General features: G+C 38.4%; 1 protein-coding gene across 1 annotated transcript; it reads right to left on the bottom strand.

Annotated features, from left to right (window-relative positions):
• Window positions 1–7,476: 7,476 nt before the first annotated feature.
• On the bottom strand, window positions 7,477–11,562 carry LOC105042196 (protein indeterminate-domain 7). Its single transcript, XM_010919314.4, has 3 exons — window positions 10,825–11,562; window positions 10,259–10,658; window positions 7,477–8,369 (listed from the first exon to the last, which is right to left on the bottom strand). Exons 1-3 carry the CDS (start codon window positions 11,018–11,020, stop codon window positions 7,790–7,792), a joined length of 1,176 nt encoding a protein of 391 aa, XP_010917616.1. The 5' UTR covers window positions 11,021–11,562; the 3' UTR covers window positions 7,477–7,789.
• Window positions 11,563–11,774: the final 212 nt, after the last annotated feature.

Here is an 11,774-nt window from a genome sequence, read left to right as displayed (position 1 = left end):
TGCGCTTTCTTATCGGATCAAACATAAGTTTTTCATGATAATGCAATATTTAGAAAGTAACAGGTAATACAAAATAAAGCATTTCATAAAGCATATAACAAAATAAGTTATAAACTCATCATGCATGCATAAATCATGTATATTTCACAATCATGAATCGTAAATCATTTTCATCATGTATTCATGTCATGTTTTAAAACATTGCTCACAGATATTCGTGCTAAGGTCACTATTATACCCATGACAGGGCCATGTTTCTTAATCGACAGAGTTCTTAATTCATGTGCCAACTTTATACCCGCTAGCAGGGCCATGTTTCATGTGGATGCTAGTTCCGGATGTCGACCTTCTCGAAGGGATTCATTCATAGCCATCTGAGAGTCTTTTTGAAATCATTATATCTTTTTCTTAAAATATACATATACATAGATGGAAAACAATAAAATTTCATTCTTCATAATCATGCAACTTTTTATAAAATACATTCATGCAATCAATGCTCATAATAAAATATACTTTTTTATATCACATATGCTGATCCCTATTTTATGAAAAAAATATGACTTCATCAATAAGAGATCATATGCATGAAAATTATAGAGATTTAAAAATAAATAAGGAGCGTAAGATCCACTTACATCATTCATCTTAGATCTTCAGACTTCTTTAGAAGAATCAGCTAATCCTATTTAAAATATCAAATCATCGTCAGTTTCTATTCCATGAATATGATAAGATTAAATCATAAGGAAAAAGGACTGTTGATCGGATGTGTCGGACCATCCAGATATCAAGGCAATTCAGGATCTCTGATCTGAGGGTCAGATTCAAGTGACTTGATCAAGAAATTGTAAAGCACAGATTAGATCAAGATCAATCAATAGAATTCATTAATAATGAATTTGAAAGATACTTGATATGATCAAATGAGGTTGACATACAGCACGGATATCAAAGCAACTTTGGATCATTTTGTTAGAGTCAACATGAGCCCCTAAAAGATGAAGGCATGACTTGGTACAGGATTCAAAGACCTTCTTAGAGAGAGAAAGTCAATCATGAGAGAGAAAATAGAGAGAGAAAATAGAGAGAGTATCTTCGTATCCTTCAAAAGTGGCAATCATAATTGAGTTCATCGTGGTCATATCAGGATGACTTAATATGGATTAACCATAATTGATGTTATCAATTTCGAATAAAGATCGGATCGGGATCCAATTCTGCATGAATTTTGGAGCAATTTCAGGTTATCATATTTTCATCTCAAGTTTATCCTAAGGTCTATGATGCAATCAGAGAGAGAGAATGACCCTAGAGAGACAAAATCCATAAAAAGAGATAAAAGGTCTAGAGAGAGAAAATAGGAAAAAAATCTAGAGAGAGAAGGTAGAGAGAGGAGAGAGGAAAGAGAGAGAAAATTCTCTCTTTTTTTTTCTTTTTCTTCTTTTTTTTTTCTTCTTTTTCTTTTCTTTTCTTTCTTCCTTCTTCTTCTTCTTTTTCCGTTTTCTTCTTTCTTCCTCTTCCTTGGCCGAACAGGGGGAGGACCAGAGGGTGGCTTGGCTCCAACGAAAGCGGCAGCACGATCGGAGATCCGACAGCGACGGCCGACAACGGAGAGCAAGGGATCGCCGGCAGCAAGGCTCGACCGGCGGGAGAAAAGTTTTCGGAAAAACAGGGGACGCGCCCCCTTTCTTTTTATTTTCCGATCATTGGCCGGTCATCGGCGGCCAAGACCTCCATGGAAAGAGAGGTAGAGGTGAGGGTCCCATCCTAAGGGTGAGACACCGCAAACGACGGCGCCGGTGGCCGAAAAAGAGGGGGAAAAGACTCGTTCGATCAGGACAGAACAGGATCTCGTCTTTTCATGGATTTTCCGACGATCCCGATGGCCGGTGAGGGTGCATGAAGCTTCGGGAAGGAGGGGAAGGAAGAGAAGAAGGAGGGTTGGAGCTTACCTTCGACTCCGGTGAGGTCTCCGACGAGAAATTGAGGCGAACACAAGAACAGGGTCGACAGCTTCAACGAGAAATTTCGAGAGAAAGAAGAGGGAGATCTCACGGCTGGTCGTGGCTGTCTTTTGAGGGAGAGAAGGGGGATTTATAGGGTTCTTCCCAAGGGTTTTCGATGGCCCTGGGAGTTCTTCTCCTGGTCGGACATAGGGAGGAAGAAGACTCCCGTTGGGAGTCTTCATCCTTTGTTTCCTCTTTTTTTTTTTTGTGTTTGGGCTTTGTGGGCTGGTTTTGGGCCCAATTGGGCCGGGTTGTCACATATACACATATTTAAAAATTTAGATCAAATTCAACAGCTTTGAATTGCAAATGAAAAGGGTCTATGCTGTGATTTTGCTAACTAGCTATATTTCTATCATTCATAAAATGCACAAGCAAAAGAAAATCCGACTTAAATATTTTTAAGTTTCTAGGTATTTTATACATCTTAGATCATGATCAATAGTGTTGCTTTTTATTTTGAGGGGCCCTTCATTGATTTTCAGTAAGAAGTATTTGAAACCAAATGCTGCCCAAAGTATCCTAGCCTATATATATAGATGAATATTAATATGGTATATTGTTCTAGATTATTGTCACAAATGCAGTCTTTTACTTCTATTATCCTGATCAATAACGTTGGAATTTAAAACGATAATTCTTTTTCCAAATAAGCTGCAGTTTAGCAGCTATCCCTTGGGAACTTAGAATGATCTGTCGGTTCATGCTTTTGATGGGATTATAACAGGCTACCGTTGTTACAACATCTACTCATGAAACATTATTCGGATATCGAGCTTGATTACCAGCATGTTCTCTGCAATCAAATTGGTTGCCTTGCTGCTTTGTTTGGCTTATATTGAGGTGGTCCTGTTGACAAAATAGAGAATTGGTAATAAGTTTGTTAGTCTTCTAGAACTACTTTTTGATTTTTCTTGAATCATAGAAGATGTTCACTGTTGTTGCAGTATAGTGATCATTGGCTTGAATCCATGTTATTTATATTGGTAGCTTTGTATTGAATCACAAGCACTTTAGCTATCAGAGAGGGATCATATGGGCCTATATATGGTACCCACGCTGTCCTTTTCATCAACCTTTGGAGCTGACCAATTTTCACAGATCTCAAGAAGAGCACTCCCTTGGTTTGCGATCCTTCACGCATTCCAAGTTGTGGGTGGATGTGTAGCCCACTAAGGAACTATGGAGCCTTGGACCACCGCCATCATTTCTGAGTTCTATGTTCCCAGCTCTGAGCCACCGTTGCTGAATTCAAACTTTGAGATGAGAGGAATACAATCATCTGGTTTTCTATATCTTTGACCGAGCTTCATGACCATCTTGATTTTTTTTTTTTTTTTGGTAAAATATGACCATCTTGAATTTTGATGCAACTTCTTTCTCCTTCATTTATGTGGTTTCTTTCAATATCAAATTGCTCCTCTATAGTAAAATGTTGAGAAAGCTCTACATATTTTTCCTGTCAGACAAAGTTACCTATAAGGTACTTATATCCAAAACATAAAGTAATTAAACAATTTGGATAATTTGATCCTTGATTCATCATATATATATATGTACATTGTTTATTAAAAATATACTAGGTGGTATGGTCCCAATTGTATATTTAGCTTCAAATATTGGCTATCACAATTAATTAATGCATCATGAAGAACTTAATATGCTATGTATCTGTCACGGCCTCACTTGAATCACCTATAGCATATTTTATCTAGCCTTAGGGAGCTTCTAAAAGTTCATCATTGTGGGGATGGGGATGAATGCATAATGATACTTTAGAAGAAAGGTGAAGATTCTAGTCCGGAACGTAAGAAGCACGGAGCTTCTATATTGTGCGGTGTGCACAATACATTATTGGATATCATTCCATCATCAGAAGATGGATGACTATCAAATAAAATGATCTTACATGTTATATACGGCATATCTTATTTGACGACCATCTATCTTTTGATAGTAGTTAGTAATTATTGTACAGTACTCTATGGTGCAACAAGCGCACTATAGAGGATTATGGGTCAAGCGCATAAGTGCAAAGAGTAGGAGGAGAGGTGAAGAGAGAGCTTTTGATTTTGTCAGTTTGCTGAAGATAAAGGAATAAAGGAGGAGGAAAAGGGAAAGGCTGAGCAGTCTTCTCCAGGAGGCAAATGGTATGTATTGGACTCGTAACTGCTGCAACTCACATGCATGTATGTGCACCTCTCTGCCAACTTTTTAAAAGCTGGTTAAGGATATCCCATGCAACACTTGCACCCACCTCTTTCGATAATCCCTAGAAGTTGGAATACCCTCTCTCTCTCTCTCTCTCTCTCTCTCTCTCTCTCTCTCTCTCTCTGTGCGTGTGTGTGAATATTCGGAATTGAGCTTTATTTTCCTTTACAAAAGGGTGAGATGGACACCAGCGGTTCTTCCAGCCCATGTGGTGTGGTCAATACCTAGCATAAATTTGGCCCCACCCCCTTTAAAAAGATGTAATTATTCCGATTGCACCATTAATTATGTACTAAATGCATCAAAAAGTTGTCAGCTAAAAGTTATCTAGTACTCAGATTCATTAAGAAAAGAAAGGCAACATGAAAACATGCATGTGCCATTTATTTAGTTGATTAATTTTCCCTTCTGTGTTCACTGTAATTAAATTACAAAAGCATAATCTGTAATACCATGCACGCCTTTAGCTCAACAACTTATAACCTCACGACCCTTCCCGTAAAAAAAAAAACAGAAAAGAAAAATGAAAAATACTGCACAAGTATTTTTTTAATGTATATAAACTGAATGAATGAATTACTTAAAATGAGTGTAAATATATTGATGAAAATCAGAAAATAAGATATTAATTCAAGCATCATTTATGGCTGCACCTTCAGAAAATTTCTACTGTATACATATATTCAGAAGTTGTCCATTTTTTTAAACATTTCATACTTTCTTGATTGTATAATATAGCATGAAATATTATCCAACTCTCTGTCTAGCTCTTAATTTGTCCTATTAGATCTACTTGTAAATTTTGTCTAAATTTATTTTCTGTTTCTATACTTGTAACATCCTAAATTCAGGATTTTGATTGATTTTTACTAAATTCATACCTTCCATTTGGCATTTCTATACCACTAGCCAAATAATTTTCAAATGAATCAGTAATAAAAGGCATTACGTATGTATTACTATTTTACTAGTGCAGCCGCTGCATCAGGTGGTAAAGATAAAATATCTATCACCATGATAAGAGCACTAGCAGTATTTTTTTGGTAAAGGAAGGATGACTACTAGTTTTTTTGGTGGAGGTCTCTCCCAATCCCAATACAATGCACGGAATTTAAGAAAGCAGAGAGAGGAAAGGGACTTGAGGATTCGGCTAAGTTTATCCCTCCGGACATCTTTATCTCATGCGTTGACATGCATCCCGCTACCTCCTCTTTAATGGATTACTTTAATTCTCTTTTCCAAATTACCCTGATGGTTTTGAACTATGCTTGGCGTGACCATCAGTGAACCTTTTTGGGTCTCCCAGCCTCCCTATCTTTTCCCTGGTCATTGAAGACTTGAAAAGGTCTGCATCTCTTTGCTTCAAAGTAGAAGCTATATTTTAGATTCCATTTTCATGAGTTACTTGAGCATTTTCCATGAAACAATTTCAGGCTCAGGGCTTGCCAATAAGTATGATCCTAAACGGATTTTAGTCCCAGTCTAATATATATTTCTTGAATTTTTTTTTTTTTTTTTTGTTTTTTGTGGGTGAGGAATGTAGATTTGCATTCAAGGGATTAAGTTGGGAATTTAAACCCACAAAGGTTACATGGTTTGATTTTGTTGAAAGTAGAGTGCAAAATAAATGCAAATCGAACACATTTTATTGTAGAATTTTGGGAATATCCAAATTCTTTTTTCAGTCTGTTATTACAAGATGATAACCACAAGACATCAATTCAGCGGCATCAAAATGTGATTCAATATATATGATTTTTTCATGGTTGCAAGTAATCGATCAGATTATGAGTCTCCTTTGCGATCCTCTTTCGGTTGGAGGAGAATATACAGATGCACCCCACCTTCCTTAAAAAATAAAGAGAGAGAAAGAAAAATATCCATTGACAAAAAAGAAAAACAATGTACCTTTTGACCATTGTTTCAATTGCTATTTAACAAACAGAAACTCTTGATCAAAAATTTACTTTTTGATCCCTATCCTTGATGGACATTTATCTTTAGTTCCCGAGCTTATTTGCAAGACAAGGATCAATTGTGAAGTAAACTAATTCCTAAACAAGTAGTTCTGATTAAAATATTTATAGAACCATTTTTTCATAACAGGACACAATTTTCATAATAGCTTATGCTTGATCCTTCATTAAGAAAAAGCATGAAATCATCGATGTCAAATATCATTTTTTTACATTTTTTTAAATCATGAGAACTATAAATAGGTGGTAATTCGAAAACATATAAGTACAAGATAAAAAATAATTGTATAAAAAAAACTAGCATAAAATATGTAAAATATCTATACTATTTTAAAAATCAATACTGCATCATAGCACATGTAAGTTGTGGGTGCTTTCTAAGATATATCGATTTATCTTTGGGATATATATATATTGATAGTAGATGCAACTGGATGTAATTATTCATGAGTTCTGTAAAGCAACCGGTAGAACAAACAAGTCAGCACTGGAGGCAGGCCTTAAAGATAAGCGAGACATCGTCACAAACTGATCTTTAGACAAAGTGAGGCCAAGGTTCGTGAGGTTTAAAATAAATTTTTATTTTTTGAGCACATGGCTATGTTATTTTGAGCAACATTTCAATGATCTTCAATGTTATCCCACTTAACTGTTTCTTTTTCTTGAGAAATATATGACAACAATGTGTCACTGCTCAAGTTTAAATTGTGGTGCTCTCGAGAATGAGCAGGTCTTCAAAAGAGATGTGCCAAAAGTAGGTCTAAGATTTTATTTATAACATGTACTTGCATGCTTTATATACGGTCATATGATTTTGAAAATGATCCAAGATCTTTTATGATGCACCATTTGCACTATTGAGTTCTGTACAGCATTCAATGGCTATCATTAATAGATGGACAACCATCAAACAAGATAAATATACAAGGCTATCTTCTTGGATGACGATCAATTTGTTGATGACAATTGTCAAATATTGTGCAGTATTCTATGATATGAACTATATACTGTAGAGGATCCGTGCTTTTTAAAAATATGTTCAACCTATTTGGTCCCCCTAGGATAACATTATATGCATCCACATACTAGCACGTACGTTTGCACTTAAGTTCAATTTCTTCAAGTGCGAGTACGAGTATTGGACCACTACCGAACAGGGCAAAATTGCTCTCACAAAACTTTGACATCCATTCTACAGGCAAATACCATGCATACTACCGTTGCTTTATAATTATCCAAAGAAAACATTATAAAATTCCAATAATAAAATTCATACGATATTTCACGATATGCCTTCCATTGTTCTAACAATATATATAAACTTCAAAAAGTAAAGTAGAATAAAAATTCACAAAAGGAAAAGAGATTAATCCTTCTGGGCGGGTGGCATAATCGTGGAGGGGGTTCGGGTTGTATCATTCGCGCCAAAGAATGATCGATCTCTTTTGTCGATGCCCACAGTTGGATTGCGATTTACACTGATCTTGAAGCGGACATTGCGCGATCCAAGGGTTGAAGTCGCGAAAGAAGGGGAATCGTTCTTCCGTGCGGAAGATACAACCCGAACCCAAAACGAGGGGCGCGGGAGTGAGCTTAACAGTCACCCCACGTCCCGGTGACCGGGGGGAAGCCGACGAAGTGCTTGGCGTGGTCACCGCGGTCGCAGGAGGCGGCGGTGACCAGATCCAGGCCGAGGGCTCCGGTTAGGGAGAGCAGCCCCTCCTCGCCGGTGTCGCCAGCCGCCGCCCCGAGGAAGTCCCTGGTCAGGCGGTCGCTCCTCTGCCATGCGGACGGATCCCCGGCGTCGAACATGGAGCTGCCCATCTGGCCGCCGGCGGCGGTGGAGATGGTGGCGGATCTGGTGGTTGGAAGAGGGTGCATGGTGGCTGACAAGTAGGGGGAGATGGTGGTAGGAAGGTGGTGGAGGAGGGAGGGTAGGGGGTTGTGAGGTTTGACTTGATATGGACTAGTGTTGCAGTTAGGGTTAGGGTTAGGGTTTGGGAGGTAGTCACAAGAGGAGAAGGGGAGGAAGAGAGGATGGTGGAGGAGTGGATGGGAGATCGAAGTAGTCATCGCGGTGGCTGCAGCGGCGTCAGTGGTGGCGGCCATGAGTCTCGCACTCTCTTCTGCCAGGGCATCACAGAAGGCTCTATGGGTGATGAAGCTGTCCTTCCTGCAAAAGAAAATATGGACAATAAAATAGAATAATGAAAATGAATATAGAGGACCTTTGTCTTTTATTTTTTTGATGCTAAAAGGCTTCGGAAATAAAGTGGAGTATGATGCAAATGATACTGCACAATCATAGGGAGGATAAGAGAAGGTGAAGAAGAATAAAAGAGTGGGTTTTTTTTTACTTTCTTTATTACAAGTTGATGGAGATGGAATGTATACATAGTTGGAAGGATGAATAAAAGGAGATGTCATGCATGGGAGATGAGATGGGATACAAATGAGAGGGAGTTGGAGGGGCTAAGTGAAAGGAAAAGGGGTTCATGGAGAAGGAGAAGAAGACATTCTTGGAAGAGACTAGGTAAAAGTTCTCAGACATGGAAAACTATAGGAGAAAGAAGGAGAGAGAGAGAGATTTTAACTAATGAATTAAGGGGAAAAAAAACAAAATTGAGCGAAGAAACTGAACAATATATAAAAGGTGATTTTTGGGGTTAAGGACAACACATTCCTTGACCTTCTCACTTATTTACTTCTTGGATCAACATATATATCATTACTAACACATAATTTAGAGGTGGATGTGGTTCTCTTATTTGTTTACCATGGTAGCTAAAGTAGGATTTTTATTAATATCACATCTAATTGATGCCCAAAAATATGTGAGGAAAAAAAGGAAGCATTCCAGGTTTTTATCACTTCAGTTTTCAGTGCAAATGCAAAAGGACAAGCAAATGGGTATGGACTAAAATCTTGTGACAATAGACACATCCAAGGATATAATATCTTCCTGCTCTATGGTGACTTGTTTTTGTCTTCCAGTTTTTGTCTTGCATTACCAACACAATCTCTACAATGGATTTTAAGGAAGTCTTTGACATGAACTCTCTCTCTCTCTCTCTCTCTCTCTCTCTCTCTCTCACACATCCCCCCACATGGCATTGTAGAGCTTTATCAGCTTAAGAACAATCATGAACTGACAACTATGTACAGTGGCTATTTCTATGATCTGTCAATGCTATCAATTAGGTTTCAGATAAGTCACATGCGGTTCTTCTCCCAGGTTCGTTGCTTCATATCAAGAATGAACATTACATTCAGCAAAAAGAACTTCCATTTGAGCATGAAATTCTACTAGAAATCTAATTTATGAACCCAAACGAACTGTAAATAAAAGAAAAGGAAGACTACATATGGGACGCATCGAACTCTAAGTTTAAGATGTGTCCCATGTGATTGGCTAAAAACTTCATGCGGTGATCTTCTCTTTGTAGTGCGGAATTGCATGAAAAGAAATACCCCCATTATGTAAAGTATCTACTTGCATATACGGAAATCAAGAAAGCACGAAGAAGGAAGCAAAAACAGCATGCAAGAAGAAGGTAAAGACAGAGAACTGATGACTTGTTCACATCCGTAATCCCTTGCAGCACAAGTGAAGGTTTTCTTTTCTTTTACCTTTGAATTTTGATGGAGATAATCTCCATATAATTAGCTAGAAGTCATGGAATTCTCATTATAAAACCCTAGGTAGAAATCACACTGATGAAATCTACACCTAATTAATTTTCTTGGACAAGATCAACAAGTTGATCTGTGCCCCGAGAATTCGAGATCACAAACATAACACTATTGTAGGATCCAACGTAAAGATCTCAACAACAAATATATACATATATTTTGATAAAATAGGTCCATACTATCCTTGCAATAAGATTACCTTGCCTGAAAATCCAAGTATTTAAATCTAGGACTAGGAGTAACAAAACAAGTAGGGAAACCAGGAGGAGAGGAATGGAGGAGAAGAAAAAGAAGAAAGAGATTCACTTACTTCCATGATTATTACTGTACTTAATAGTAAATGAGTTACCTCCAGAAAAGATCACCAACCTAGAGAAAAGGGTACCACAATCACATCTATACTCCCTTGTCCCACAGGTCTTCACATGGGCCTTCCAGTCAGAGTGCACAGCATATCTCTTGGAGCACTTCTCACACTTCCACTTCTTCTCGCCATGCTTCCTACTGTAGTGCTTCTTGATCCCTGTGAGGTCCCCAAGGGCCCTGGAAGGGTGGTGGTGGATGCAGGATGACTCTGGGCACACATAAACCCTCTTCCTCACCCCCTCCTTGCTGCTTCTCTGCCTCAGCTTCCATGGCAGGTTGTGGCCCCTCCTGTGGAGCTGGAGGTTCTGATCCCTCTGAAAACCCTTGTTACATATCTCACACACAAATCTATTGGTAGCCATCAGGGTCTTTGGGGACAAAGCAATCACTTCAGCATCTGGGTCTATAGCCAACACCAACAAAATGTTTTTCTCTGAGAAACTCCGACACCAATGAAAATAGAACAAAAAAAACAATCATATTCTTTGTTTATTTTTTCTTCTTTCATGAAAATATATATCTTTTATATATGAGTAATTGAAAGAGAAATTGGAGGAGATCCTTCCTACCTGGGTTCCCAGGCTGGCTTCTCTTCTTCTTAGCCTTTGGTTGTGGCTCTTGTTGCTGTTGTTGGTGATAGGGAGGAGATATGGGTGTGCACAGTGAGCCCATGCTATTATTGTAGTCATGGGCTCTGGTATCAGAAGAAACACTGGCTTCTTCAGACATGGAGGTGGAGTTGGACATGGTGCCTGATGGGAACATGGAAAGCTTTTTTTTTTTTTTAATTTTCTTTCACCTGTGCTGGGGAAAAAAAAGGGCTCAAACAGCAGTATCTGGTTTCTTCTGTGTTTCTTTCTCTAGGCCTAAATCCTTGAGGAGAGGCAGATACAGATACAGAGAGAGAGAGAGAGAGAGAGACTGTGCGTGTATGAGAGGAGTAGAGAGAATAAAAACCTGACTTGGCTTTATTTTGTCACTTCATGTAGTGGCACAGCAGACACTTGGTGACGGATGGTACCTGAAAAAGGCATCGTTGGAAGAGTGGTAGGATCAAAATTCTTGCTAAAGGGAATTGCAGTTCCGCAGCTCAAATTAGCAAACATCTCTTTCCAAGTGCTCTCGAACCCATGCAATCAAATTTCAAACAAATTAACAAAAGGGTTTAATTTCGAGGTGTGGAAAGAGTACTCTTCCCATAATTCAACTCTCTCTCTCTCTCTCATGCTAAAAGGGACAGCACCGAGAGATTTTAGCAACTCGGTCCTGAAGGTGGAGGGCTTTCTTTTTCTGCAATGAGGCTCAGCTTTTATTGCTGTTGAAGACTAGGGAGAGAATGGCTGGCAAATTAGAGAAAGGCCATAAAAGCAAAAGAAATCAGTGTGTGCAGAAAAGGTGCACACACACACGCACACGCACACAGAGATGCACAAAGTAAAATGTGGATGAGGTTAGGCCTCCCAACGGCAGGAATCTCACACTTTGTTTCAAGCATTTTTTTTAATTTATTTTAATTTGA

This window comes from Elaeis guineensis, chromosome 3, assembly GCF_000442705.2.
Source record: "Elaeis guineensis isolate ETL-2024a chromosome 3, EG11, whole genome shotgun sequence".
Lineage (NCBI taxonomy): Eukaryota > Viridiplantae > Streptophyta > Magnoliopsida > Arecales > Arecaceae > Elaeis > Elaeis guineensis.
Note: the sequence above shows the minus strand (reverse complement) of the source record. Positions and strands in the feature narration are given on the sequence as shown.

What these genes read in the sequence shown, in the direction of transcription:
- LOC105042196 (XM_010919314.4), bottom strand. Translation starts at nt 11,020, where the DNA reads ATGTTCCCATCAGGCACCATGTCCAACTCCACCTCCATGTCTGAAGAA. An exon ending in AAGCCAGCCTGGGAACCCAG is followed by an intron (nt 10,659 to 10,824) that starts GTAGGAAGGATC and finishes TGTTGGCTATAG; the next exon opens with ACCCAGATGCTGAAGTGATT. An exon ending in TGTGGTACCCTTTTCTCTAG is followed by an intron (nt 8,370 to 10,258) that starts GTTGGTGATCTT and finishes TTTCTTTTGCAG; the next exon opens with GAAGGACAGCTTCATCACCC.